At 45.0% G+C, this 14,471-nt stretch overlaps 1 protein-coding gene across 4 annotated transcripts in view; it reads right to left on the bottom strand.

Annotated features, from left to right (window-relative positions):
- Window positions 1-14,471, bottom strand: part of DIS3L2 (DIS3 like 3'-5' exoribonuclease 2) — a 194,176-nt gene that overhangs the window by 89,173 nt on the left and 90,532 nt on the right. For all 4 annotated transcript variants that reach the window (XM_063339888.1, XM_063339887.1, XM_063339889.1 and 1 more), the window contains one exon: window positions 6,695-6,774. In XM_063339888.1, coding sequence (XP_063195958.1) covers window positions 6,695-6,774 — 80 coding nt within the window. The remainder of the gene's footprint in view (window positions 1-6,694; window positions 6,775-14,471) is intronic.

Consider the following 14,471-nt stretch of genomic DNA (forward strand, 5'->3'; position numbering starts at 1 on the left):
ATGTCTTAAAAAGCAAACTGTAAGCGCACACAACTTTGCAAAATTAGAAGAACCCAAAAATTTGCAACCTACATCAGGAAAGAACAAGGATGGAAGGAGAGGAAGAGCAGGCAGTCACCTGAGATAGCAGAGAACATCTAAGGGCTACCTGGGCTCTACAGGCATTTTTCAGGCACAAGATGCTAGAGCTCACGCACCAGGGAAGTCTACTAAGGTGTCCATGAGGTCTAAGAAAAGCAGCCCCAGTATCTGCAGGCCTGCAGTAGACAAGGGATAATTTTACCAACATGAGGCAAAACACTGTTTGGTTTTACCAAAATGTGTGAAATTGGCTTCTTGAACAGAGATGTAAGTCCTCACTCTCTGCTGATCTGTTTCCGAAAACTGTAGCCCACAGTGGATTGACTGGTGTCTGCTAAGAAGAAAGGTCATGCTGCACTCTTCTCACATTTGGGTCACTAAGAGAAGATCTCTTCTATGCTTATACACCATTTTCATGACACTTACAGAAATACAATGTGTTTGAGGTTTTTATCCCACTTCCCTTCTGTGATTTAAATTCACCAACAGGGTGAACAGATTTAAAGGGAACGGAAAAACAGGGAGCAGCACACTGCAGAAGACTGATTGTCTTAGGTCACCACGTAAATACTAAGATTCAATGAATGTATCTGTATATGACCTCACTCCAAAATGCAGACAACCAACGTCACTAAGGACATAAAAACCAGGGCAAACAGCCCGTAGAATAGGTTTCTATTCTGCAGAACAACAATTCCTTCTAGAATAAGATTTAAATTACTTAAACTTGAATTACTTTTTGAAGGATTGTAGGGATACAAGAATGAAAGAACAACAGTGAGAACCATGTTAGTCACCAATAAACACAAAAAGATGTACAGAAGCTCTGTCAGTATGGCCCAAAGTACCGCTCTGAAATCAGCATCAAAAGACCTGCACATGGGTAAGACAACCCCTCAGAAATGCACCCCAGTCATTTCTGCTGCGTCCTTTCCTGTCGCAGCCTAACATTTCTCTAGACAGAATTGTTTGCCTTGAAATTTGTCAAATTTCATTTCTGTTCCTACCAGTAAGCAGCCTTCAAACACAACTGCATCACTTGTGCACATTACCAGAAATACAAACACAACTTGCAGATAATTCCCAGCAGAGGTTTGGCAAGTGTGGGAAACTCGCCTGGCTCCACTGGGACAGCCAGGTCACCTGGTGTGCTCTTAACATGATGAGATCAGAATAAATCTTTAAACATCTGCACCCTGGGTGAAAACATTTAGGCTTGAAAGTGGTACGGTTGTTTTCTGCCAATCTCTGTGACATCCGTATGAATGGAGGACGGCTCCGTTGTATGCTCCTCGCTGCAGTAACTTGCTAGAAGATGTGCAGAAAGGATCACAAAAGAGTATTGACTGAAATGAACTTGCTTAAAACCTCAAGCTACCCTGAAACAGCTCTACAAAGGCTGTAGAAACTAGGTGCAGTCCAGATCCATCTTTTACCCCGAGATTATGCTGAGTCAACTAAATGAAGTACAGTTCGTTCATATTTCTGAAGCTGTTACATAAATAGCCCTATTTTCCTTCTTTATTGGAGCTGATCTCTTTTAAAATATACATTCGCAAATGCGAACAGCAAGCTTACCTCCCTACTGCTATCATTAAATAATAATGAGGAGCATGACTGTTAATCAAAAGCAGACTCCAATATAAAATTCTCTCAAAACCAGACAGGCCCACTTAAGACCTATATCCCTGAAAATTTGCCAACTGCTGCAATACTCTACCACGAGCTCCATTAAAAATACAGCTATTCCCACAATCATCCCATGCTTCCTTTGCTAGTGACACTTTGCTACCGGGCAGCCCTTCATGTGGATTACTTCTGCAAAAAATTCCTTTCCATCATGGGCGAGTCCTCCATCCAGTGACTGGAACAGGTAAGGGTTACACTGAGATTTTTTTTTTAAACCAAAGCAAAGGTGCAAAAACAGTCCCTTATCTCTCCGCTTGTTGCTTAAGATCTTCAAGTCAAAGAAAATGCCTCAGTCTTGAATAAATTATCAACAAATGCTTGAGGACAAAGACAATTTCATTCTTCAAAATCTTCTGAAATGCAGTGATTCAGCTGTCTGATAGAAGACATGTGGGTAATGAGTGGGAGGGTTTTTTCTTGCAGTTATTACGGGTGCTATACACCAACAGAGCGGGACATTTTCTGAATTGGGTTCTGCATTCTCTGTTGATTTTTGGAGATCTCCTGACATCACGAGGATGCCAGATATGTGGTTTGTTCGTGTTGGGGTTTTTTGGTGTTGGATTTTTATTTTTTTTGAAGTGTTTTACATATGGGCAAAAAAGATGGAAAAAATAATAATTTCTTGTAACCACGTTTACATTTGGAATAAAAGCCATGTTAACTCTTAACACAACTTTGCCCTCCTGAGAGATGCAGCCTTGCCAGCCTTGGATAAGCTCTTAACCTCTAAAACAACTCTTTGTCATAATAACTGCAGCTAGCATAGCAACTTTTAAAGCCAAAAATCCTCAGGCTACCTCCAAAACATATCAAGAGGCTCTATTAAACACAAGATTGAGGTTCCCATAGGGGCTCTCCTTAACACTGAAGAGTCGGGAATGGCCGTAGCTTTGCAAACAAGTGAACAAAGAAATGAACCCAAAGGACTCCTGGCATCGGTTTTGGATCTTTCTACATTTTCAAATTCCTGAAAAATTTTAAGTCGAAGTACAGATATCTTAGAGTTCCACATATGCTGATGGATTTATACCTCTGCTTTTGCCAGCCACGTTTCACAGGCCTATAATAGTAATCTACGTAGTGCTACTGTAGTCAGTGGACGAGAGGCTAAAAACCTTGAGAAAGACTATCAGCTCCCAGTGGGCTGTCAGGTAATACAAATACGCACATTTCTGCTACTTTCTCCTGCTAATAACAGACTCTATGTGATGCTCATACCCGGGTTGAGGATCTAGCACCTTGTTTCTTGGGCAACAAGCTCTACAGCTGTATTTCTGAGGTGACACCTTAGAAAGGGGCATGGGATACAGCTTTTATTGCCAACTGCTTGTGAAACAGACATCCCTTATAGAAGGCTCACAAAATAACATTTTAATTGGGTTCTTCAGATCAGGGAATATCTGAAAAGTGTAACCTTTGGAATTTAGCATTTCAACACTGGACCATAGTTGGCAGAAGAAAAGGTTCATGAAACACTGGCTCAAGTTTGTGCCTCGAACAGCAACACATTGGGAGGATAATGGACAAGAGTCCATCAGTATGGGTCTCAGTTGCTTTTACTACTCATCTTCACTAAAAAGATTCTCCGAGCATCTCCTTGCACAACATCAGGAGCCTTAAAAATGGAGATGATTCCAGGTATTAGACCGGACATCTCTGTTTGAGAGACACCTCATGTTTTAAACAAACATTGCAGCACATAGACAATGCTGAGATTTCCTTCCTCTGCCTGCTTGGGGACTCGTGCTGAGTTGGCTGGCCAGCAGTCATGCCTGCACAAAGGACGCAGAGGGGTTTCCTGCAGTCTTTTTACGCTGCTCTCTCCCATTCAGCTCCTCAGCTGCCTCCCTGACTGATCACAACTGCACCAAAGACCAGCAGGACCTGGTTTCCTGTCTGTACTTCCTTCTGAGCCACAAGGTCTCCTCAGAATAAACACCATAGATTTCAAAATAAAGGAAAAGGGTATTTCCATGGCGGTTCTTTCCACACTGATTTAAAACCTGGTCCCTGGGACATTCACCAGTATCAAAACTGGCTTTTCCAGGGGCTGACTTTCCTTGGCCTAAGGCTGAGGCAGTGCTGTGATGGAGCGTGGGCACCACTCTCACGGCGGATCAGAGGCTGAAAGGAGAGGCAGAGGGCACGATGCCCAGGATGGCACAGATAAGATCACTCTTAAAGAATGCTCCAGCTCAGAGCATCTTCTCATTGAGAGCAGTCCAGGGTGGAACAAGCCCGTTGGAGGATGCACAGCTCCAGCCAAAAGGCAGAGATCTGGCACACAAAGGGCTGCTGCGAGCACATTCCCACTTCATGGTTCTCGGAAAATGAGAGGTGGGGGTGAACAAAGGCCTTTGGGCTGGGACAGCCACCAACGGGTGCATTCAGTCTTCTGCTTCTTGGATTGTCTCCTCTGAGGCTCATCTGGAGGAAAGGGGAGTGTGCACAATGATCCTGAGAAGGAGGTGGAATTTTCAAAAGCACTAAATCCACACTGGATTTCCCATTCTACAAGTTTTTGAATACAAGGCAAGCAAATCTTTACATTTACTCTCAGGATGTGCCCTGTCCCCTACTCTTTCCAAGTTTCTTCATCTCTCTTCTAAAACACACTAACAAAGTTCATTTTGGGGAACTGAAAGAGGAGAAAGGTTCCTGCACCTTCCACTTATTTTATTTAAAAAATGGAGCTTTGCAAACCTTCCCTATGCAGAGTGACCCTGTAGTCTGATTCATTTTACCTTTCTTTCCCAACCGCCTAGTTTTCCTGGGAAAAGGAAGTATTATCTCTGACTGCAGAAGCATCCTCATCCACTCCAGTAAGTGCGTCAGAGATCGCCTTTGAAATAACAGGGTACCCTGGGAGAGAGAACTGCATCTGCTCCTGCGTTATAGACAGGTAAAGCCAATCCCTGAAAGCATGGCTTTGACACGACCCTTTCACATATTCCTTAGCTTTCATAGAAGATCAGGGGAGGGCAGGGAAAACCTTCATCTGGAGGCTCCAGGAAGCCAGCACAGGCCTCATACAGATCCTGGAAGAAGGATGAGTCAGAAATAAACAGGCCAAGAGGACTTGGGTGTTTTCTTTCTCCCCCCACATGCAGGCAGCTCCCTCTGCCTCCTGCCTCTACAGAGAAGAGCAAAAAGCAGCAAAACTGGGAAGACCGTTCTCTGTCCATGAATGAAGCACATGAACAAAGCCCACTCAGAAGGCAACTTTTAAAAAAAACTTTCTATTTGTTTTTTTTCCTCAGTTGGATTGCATGACAAGGACTCATTCCAAAGAGGGCTGATCAGGGCATGGGACGGCGCTGTAGCCACCCACCGCTGCATCGCAAGGGGATTTTCAGCAGCCATGGTACAGAGCTCCCACAATCAAGTAACATCCCAGTAATACCTAGAACCCTCTTGGCCGGACCCTGCAAGTAGAGGATCCCTTCCGCACTGGTCCATCTCCTTCCCTATAGATGGGAGGAAGAGGCCCCATACAGCATTTTCTGCAGTTGGGGTCGGAGAGAGAAGGCAGACTTCAAAGTGCGGCCCCGATCAGCAGATACAGCAACAAGTCTCGAGTATGAGTGACAGTCCTGCAATGGCTTTGCAGACTTTCTGGGAAAGAAGAATTCTTGTTCAAAGAGGTCTTTTCCTTGAACAATTTGTCCAAACGGCTTATGGATAAGAGAAAAACGCAGATGTATGCACCACAAACCAGCTCAGTGAATGGTTTCACGCAGCATCTAAACCCCACGTGTATGTGAGCAGTCGAGGCTCAGGAGCCAGAATTTCAACACCTCAGATCTGAGGGGCTGTGGGATCGCAACACTGCCATAAATCTACAGATAATTCAAGTGACAAAGTGGAAAGAAGAACAGAGTTCAGCTTAGGATCTCTTTAAAAAGACCTTTTATGTGAAATAGAACAGCAATTTTTCCTTACTCTTGCCTCAAAACTGCTATTGTACGGTACAGTTAGAAATAATTTTATTGGCCTCAAATTTTCTTTCTTCTCTGATTTTATCAGTTTTATAGCCCTGTAATATTATGCTGTGCCTAGGTCTAAATGACATGACAATTCCAGAATTGGAATTGGCCACGTTGCACAGAATGAAATCAACCCAAAAAACAGGGTCTTTGATGTCATCTTATTGTGATGATTAACAAGAGCAAGAAAAACTAAACACGCATAAAAAAATCACTTTATCTTCTTCGTTAGTGGTGGATGGGCTAATCAAATCACGCATTTTTTCTAACCAAGCCTGTTACTGGATCTCATCAAAATAAACGAACAGGACTTGCACGGCAAAGTCAGCTTACAAGAGGGAAGTTCTGAAGTCAGAATCATCAAGATTTGGCTTCTGGAGCTTTACTTTCTGTTCTGTTGGCTTACAGCATAGTAAAAGTACAAATAAGGCAGAATTTAAAGCTTAAAAGGCAATGAGAAGAATAACACAACTTATAAGGCACACTCTGCTCATTTGACGATTCCCAGCATCCCACAAACATCAAAAAGCAATTCAGCCAGTAACCTTCAAAAAACTGGGTTCCTTTATCCAGGGACTGCGTATTCAAGGTTAAAGTTTCGCTAGACTTCAGTCTGCAGGAGTGGCATATTAGCTATTCAGCTCTAACTCCCCTAATGACAGGAGACAGCTGAGATCTGCTCAAATCAAATTACAGCTCTGATTATGCAAAACACCACGGTTCTGCATTTCCTGACACCAAGACTACTTCAGAGGGCAGCTTGAAGATATCTGCTGCAAGATTTCTGAAAACAGGCAATTCCAACAACAAAAGGAAAACTAGTTTTTTACTCTACTCATATTTGGTAAAGAATACTTCATGACAAATTATATATGCGAATGTGTCAACGGCTGGATATAAACACTGAGAAGTATTTTGTAAAATATATCTCATACCGTCAGGGAGTTGTTTACAGGACAAAGCATCATCGAGATCCTTCGCAGTTGATGGGTCGATGGTGAAAATGCATTCTTTCCTATCCAAGGAAAAAAGAAGAAAAGAAAAATTTATCTTCCAGTCATGAAGAAAGTATCAAAACACAAAGACCATCAGAGACATCCAGACAACAACCACCATGTTTTCAGAAGACTCTGTTTGCTGAAACTTTTTCCAATCTAATCCGAAAGTCTAAATCTAATCTTAAAAAAAAAAAAAAAAGGGGGGGGGGGCAGTTTAGACAAGTGAATCTCCTTGGCTTTTTTTTATTTTATTTTTATTTTTAGTTTAACTTCTTGCTCTTAACAGCTTTCATCTCATTACTGATTTTCCTCCACAAAAACGAAACAATTTAGCCTATCAAGTTCACTCCAAAGAAACAAGCAGGAAAAAGCCTCGATGCCCCGCGGCTAGAGTAAAAATAGATTGCTCCTAATTGCAAAGCTAAGTGGAACACAAATAACCCCCAGCCCCATGCATAAGAGCAGATATCGCAGCATCTGAAACTCCACGAGCACAGCTAGCACGAAGCAGAGGCCGTGAAACATCTACAAACCAAGCTGAATGATAACAAAAATGAGTGAGAGTTTTGGACTCGGTAAAGACACCCAAGGGGTGCAGTACTTTATAATGTCTATGTTGCCTATTGTGCACCAAAGGGAGAAGCAGGTTCAATAGGGAACACCAGGAAAGTTGTAGAACGCAAGAGCTCCAAATCAGCTCGTTACATCTAGCAAATCAAGTTGGTGCTTAGGAAAAGGTGAACGCCCTTGTGCATATGCTGTACCAGGTGGTACCTGGAACATGCAGCCCTGCCCTGGAAGGCTTACATAAGTATATCCCACAGTGGTGGGTGGCAGGAACACTGGGAACACACCAAGATGGACCACAGATATGGTCTAGGGCCACGCAGATGGGACAAAACAGAGTACCTGACTCAGGAATCATCATGTTTAATAGAGTAGAGCCTGGCAGCAGTGAGACCCCAAACCTGAAGCATTCAACAAATAAAACTTCCTGAAGTCCTGCTTTAGGGCCTCCCTTCATCTCAGGCTGCCCTACAGCAACTTCTTGCCTGGGCCCCTGGACTACAGCAGGGTTCACCCAAGCAACGCATGGAATGTGGGACTGGAGCTGAAGAGCAGTGAAGACAGTAAAGGAACGGGTTTGCTGGTGTATTTTGCTTTTATCTTAACCTTTAGAATAAATCCGGCCCCTCCCTAGTTAAAAGATCCGCAAGCACAATGGTACAGGCTGAGGCTGCCAAGGAAGAGATCAGACTGCTTCTTTTCTTCTTTTCTCTTTGCCGCAGAAAAACTCATATCATGATGGCAACTCCCTTCTAGAGATATATAATGAAAACACATATTATTTTTCTTACAGCATAACCACCGACACACTCCTGGGGTAGGAGAGGTGGGAGGGGAAAAATTACAGCGAACTTTTAAAGGAGCAAGTGTCACGTGGAATTAGCAAGTCTCAGTCTCTTTGCATGGGTGCTTGCACAGCGCGAGCAACGTTTCTATCTTCGCCAGCCTATCACTTTGGTACTTAAATGCTCTGGGTGGTATCTGTTGGTGTCAGACAGCTGGCAGCATGTATTTATATAATTCCACCAGGCACACTAAATAGAGGTTTTCAAAGACATAAAAATCAGTAAAGCACTTCACTGCCTTCCGAGGCTTTGAAAATCTTTTAGAATATGCTAGCTTTCAGATCGGATAGCAAAGCTGCCTTAATCCCCAGATGCACGTTAGTTTCTGATCCTTTGCATGCATCTAAACAAATTAGAGATCGTGACACTGAAAGATATAAAATCTTTTCAACTACGCTGGGACTTTGATCTGTTGCTGCCTAGCTATCCAGCATCGGGAATCAACCAATTTTTAAAGGCTTGCAAACAACCTTACTTCCATAAACATATATTCCTTAAAGTTCCACCTAAGGACGGAATTTGAGGATACCTCCACTCCAAGGTACTGTGCCACTTTCTTTAGGGAGCCGTGCATATGAAGATATATAGATACCTACAGCATAAGCAGTATGGGGACATATATTTGTGCCAACCTGCATGTATTGATGCACCAGGTCCCGCTAACTCCCCGTATATAAAGGCAACAGCATCCTGGCACTGTGACTCCCCCCCCAGCCACAACTAGTAAATCTTCCTTTAAGTTACTTCGCTTAAAAGAGCAAACAGCACTGCACTAATGGCTTGCTTTATCTGACAAGTGACCAAGAAAAAAAGGTTTAAGAGCTTCTTCAAAGAGAATGTGGGTTCCTGTGTCAGGGGAATAGATAGCTTATCCCAGATGTTCAGGGCCTGCAACCACAAGCATCTGCCACCCATTGCGAATCGTAGCTCCAGGCAGTTCAAAAATTAACAGATTGGTTTCAACGAAGTGCATATTTGCAGTCTGCCCTGGAAAGACGCGAGCATAAATACACGGGTGCCAAATTCTGAACACATTTATACAAGGGTAGCAACTAACGGGCTGCTTTGCCGAGATGTATTTGGCTGGTCAAATCTACTGCAGAGGTCAGCGGTGGCCCCAGTTCAGAAAGCCCAAGCTGCAGGGCTGGCAGGGCAGCCCCCAGCGCCGCCCCCCCCGCCCAGGGCAGCGCTTCGTGCACAGCTCGCTGCGCTTTGGACACGCTGGCCGGGCTCCCAGCAGCCGCTCAGCATGCAAACTGCAGCCACAGCCGCAGCTCGCCGTCTGAGAGCCTGAAACTCACAGATGCAAAGCTGCAGAGGGGTGGCAGACAAATTTTGATTTAGCATTTCTCACCAGCATTTCTGTGTGCGGCACAGCTGGGATATGTTTTACCACCAGGCTCAGATCCGCTTCTCCTTTAAAACTACTCAAGGGACTTGGACTTGTAGCTTGTCACAGGCAGTTTATTCTGGGCACGGGCTGCAAGGTGAGGTAAGAACGTCACCGAGCAAGTAACACGGGGAACGATACCCCCTGGCATAAAGGACTCTGCAGAAGCGTTGCAGAGCCGATGGCCAGGTAGTCACTGGGACAAGAGAAGCCGATCTGCAAACAGAGCTCAAAGTTCATAGCAGTGAGAGAATCCTGGCATGCAGCAGTACACCTAGCTGAAGTTTGTTAAGCAAATTCCGCTCACCAGTAATTGCATTATTAAGTGTGATGAATTATATTTCTGGTTTTATTACTGGAGAAGTTTCAGATGGCTATAGGAACTGGGGCTGGCATGTGGGAAGGAAAACAATCCGGCGAGCGACGGGACGTCAGCGCCGAGCCCGAGGGCAGCACCCCGCACACATGCTCCTCCAGGGCAAGGTCTGCGAGAAAGGCATGTTCTCAGCTATCTCCTCCTGCTTTTCCTCCAGCCCTACCCCTATCACCTTTTATCTCCAGCACTCTGCATGGAGCCGCCTCTCATCCTGGAGAGAATCGGGACAAGGCAATGGGAAGCAAGGGGAGGAAAGGCTGGGTGTGGGGGGCGCAGGCTGCCAAGGCTCTGCAGGCTGTCCCCTCCCCTTGGCACCCACGCCAGCCCCTCCTGTGCAAACCCCCAGGGAGGACCCTGGAGGCAGCTGACAAAAGCCATCTGGGTGAAGAAATAACATTGCTCCCAGCTATGTGGCAAGTCCAGCCAGTGAAGAGGAAAGGAGCCGTTCAAATTCCTCCCCTGACCATTCTGTCTGTCCGTACACTACCCCAAAGGCTGTGGCACAAAGGATCTCAGAGGGATCAGACCACATTTCTGACCGTAACCATTAAAAAAAACCAACCCGCAGTGGGTTGTATGACTAAACCTCAAGGCAACAAGACTTTTTATGCACCTGCTAACAAAGATGTTGCTTAAGCACAAGCAAATATCCCAGCTACATGTATGCACATTTGCATTGACCACAGGTAAATACAAACTGGCAGCTGTCTCCAGCTTCTGGAGGGCCGCCAAGGTGACCTTGTGGGTTAAGAAGCTTGATCATCCCCCTCTTCCCCCTTCTTTAAAAGCCCTGAAGGAGCCATCTCTCATTGTCATTACACCTAATAAAAATCTGTTTTATCCATTTAAAATTGTCAAAACAGACTTTGCAAAAGTAATGAGATGTTCCAAGTCCACTTGTTCCAACATACACACAACTTGGTTAGTTAAAGGAAACCAGTTTAGGAGATGCAGACACACACAGAGTTAAGAGATTTTCTGGTTTTCATGCTGGAAAAGACTAGAGATAAACACGTGCCTTTAAGAACCCCCCAGCCTCCTCACATTGATCAAAAATAAACATTTTGGTGTGGAAACTTCCACTTTTTACAGGAGCCTCTTTGTCCAAAACATATGTTTAATGCAGGTTTGCAGAGGCAGACCTGCTCTGGCACGGAGTTTCTGTCAATGGAAGAATAAAATCTTTTCTCCCTCCTCCCCGTGGCCGGAGGCTTCATGCCCCAGAGCTGGGCAATGCCTACGAGAGTTCTGGAGGATGAGGGGAAGGGCTCGCACTGAGCGTGGTGGACCTGCAAGCAAGAGTCGGGAAAGCACGTGCCACACACAAACTGCCCAGACCCTGCCAGCCCCAGGCAGAGCCCGGGAACCCTGGTCCAGCCACCTCGAGCCCCGAGGCAGTGAGAAGAGCACAGCTAAAGCCAAAGCTCGCACGCTGGCTCCGTCTGCCATCTTGCAAATCAACCATCTAGGGGGAAAAAAAAAAATAATAAATTGCATAATAGAGCACTTAGTTTACTTAGACAGTCACGACAGCGTGCGCATATACAGGCTGGTATATCAATCCTAATTTAAGGAAAGCTAATTAAGTGCAGTTTCTCTTTGCACAGCTTAAGGAAGACTAATTAAAGCGGACAAGCATATCTGCAGAGCAGTTAGTCTTTTTACCTTTAACAGGAGCTAAAATAAACAGCTAGTGCAGAGGTAGAGGTAAGATAAGTAGTCTGTTGGTGAGCTGGAATTACCGCCGTGGTAATTAAAACGTTCACAGATCACAGGGCTGCAACAGCAGTTTGTTTTTCTTTGTGCAAATACGTACATCTACGCAAAGGTAGTCGCAAGAATCAGCAGAGAAAATACTGTACATTTGGTGCTGTTAGGGTTGGTACAATATATCAGTTTTTGCCAGCCAAACTGTTCAAAATTCAACATATCGGTTAGTTTAGCCATAAAATATAAACACCAACGACACAAGGAGATTACAAGTCCCAGTGGTCAGGGCTCCATCTTCACTCAAGTGGAAGGCTACTTGGATCAAGATGAAACATGGCATTTGTAAGCCATGGGCTCAGGCTGTGCTACAGGCAAGGTTTCTGGCATGGCCAGTTGTTGGGCAAAGTTTGGGTGTTACCAATGTGATTTTCTGTAAAAGCAGCTCGGTGCTGCTAATGGAGAAAAGTGCCAGTTTGTACACAGTAGACAAAGCAGCGCCCTGCGGCCATGCAAACCCTCCTCACAATTGGATGATCTTCCCAGCCAGCAGCACGCAGATGAGTCAACTCGCCAGCGGAGACACGGAGCCCAGACTTTCCCCACTCTAAAAGGTGCCAACAACCATGAAAGAACAGTTCAGAGAACTGCATGTACCCACTAGAGCATGAGAAAACCCTCGATGAAGCAAGATGATGTCCTCACCAGCTGAAGTGACCGTTCAGGGGAGGCAGAGTCCTAGAAGAAGCAAGTAGGAACCAGCTATTTGGGAACAAGTGGTAACAGAATGGAGGAAGGACATTCCAGGCACCACGAGCACCAGTCAGATGGGCAGCCTACCCGTGTCCACGCTCCTGCCTGCTGCAGACCACCACACCTCCTGGCCCCGGCTGCAGCCATCACCAACTCAAGGCACTTGGATTGAAACCCCAACTTTGCCATTTGCCTGAACTTGGACTGCTCAGGGCTGAAGTTGTGGGCAGAATTTAGACTGCCAAGTCTCAAAAGAGGGAAAGAAGGAGCTGGGCACCTCTGCAAGCAAACCAGAGCACCTAAGGAAGAGGTTAAGCAGGGAATCACCAAAGGTCTCCCAATAGGAAACTCAGACACAAGGGCTTGGATAGGATAGGGTAGGATATTTCAGTTGGAAGAGACCAACAATGATCATGTAGTCCAACTGCCTGACCACTGGGCTCACCAAGTTAAAAGTATGTAGTTAAGGGCATTGTCCAAACGCCTCTTAAACACTGGCAGGTGTGGGGCATCGACCACCTCTCCAGGAAGCCTGTTCCAGTGTTTGACCACCCTCTCAGCAAAGAAATGCTTCCTAATGCCAAGTCTAAACTTCCTTTGGTGCAGCTTTGAATGATTCCCACGTGTCCTGTCACTGGATACCGGGAGAAGAGATTGGCACCTCTCTCTCTCTCCATTTCACCTTCTCAGGAAGCCAACAGAATTAACGTGCCTGAACTTAATTACCTTATTTACCTCCCCATCCTAACTCTTCCCCAAGGGCAACTTTCAGACTGAAGCGGTCTCCTGCAATGTTTACAGGTCATTCGTGAAAACCAATGCATCCAAAACAACTACAAAAGAGAACAAAGAGCACACCAGAAGACGCAGCACCCACTAGCCTGGAAACGGTGGCAGAAACCTGCTGCCTGTGAATTCCCAGCACACAAACACTGCACAGCTGAAGATTCAAGCAGCCCAGTGGCTACCCGCAGGCTGACCATCCTGCCCTGCCCCAGGCTTGGTGCTCACAGCCCACAGTCCCTCCAGTCATCCAACGGCTCCTGAAGCACCAAGCTAAACCTTTTGCCGAAGAATTAGCCTTTTTCCAAAGACCAGATTGCTGCAGCTGGAGGTGAGACAATAACGACCATCATTTTGTTTATTAAAGTTTGGGCAGTGCAAGCCTTCCTTAAACTTGAGTATGTCAGTGCTAAGACATTTACAGTACGAGTGACTGCATGTCTAGACACTTGCAGTGCATTTACATTCTTCGAGGGACTCCTTAGATTGTCCTGTTCTCTCCACTCGGTGAGTACATACAATAGCCTGGTGGGAGTGAAAGCTCAGCCTCCTGGTTTACCCTTATTAACTCCAGCTCAAAGCTGGCATTTTAAAATTAAGCACAGCAAAGGCACTTTTAGAATCTTTAAGCTCTTCAGGTCATTTCTAAGACCCTGCTGAGCTCCATCTTGCAAAAGTTAAACAGACATCATTTCTCAGAGCTGGAAGCAGTTGTTTTAATTTGGGAACGGGCATCCTAGAGCTGTCAGCTCACTCCAGTGGACGCTAACAACATTTTTTCACACAACAGTCCAATTGTTATGGCAACAACAAAAATCAATCTCGTTCTTCAATCACAAGTAAACCCAGTTTGACCATGGTGCCTACGCAGATTTGTTATAAGGTGCCAATAAGCATGGGACCAATTCCACTGATGTTCATCACTCAAATGGGGATGAAGTACTCTTTCGCCAAGAGAAATTTCAGAGAACAATCAGTGCTTGAACATTTTAGAGTCTTCAACATCCCACTCCTAAAGACATCTATTACATGTAGTGTCTACCACATTTGTCACACTTGATGCTGGCAGATTTTAGTTAAAGCCCCAGAGCAGCTCCTTCCAAGACGGATTCTTAAAAGGAATACATTAAAAAAATATGCATGCAACAGAAGTACCCTGACAAATCTCCGAAGGCACTCTGAATGCCCTGTAACACACTGACAAAGATACTTGACACATCACAAAACTCTTTTTGCGTGGTGCATAAATTTCAAAATGAAATGAAATTATAAAATAATTGGAAGCAAAACCTG

Source organism: Chroicocephalus ridibundus, chromosome 6, assembly GCF_963924245.1.
Source record: "Chroicocephalus ridibundus chromosome 6, bChrRid1.1, whole genome shotgun sequence".
Classification (NCBI taxonomy): Eukaryota; Metazoa; Chordata; class Aves; order Charadriiformes; family Laridae; genus Chroicocephalus; species Chroicocephalus ridibundus.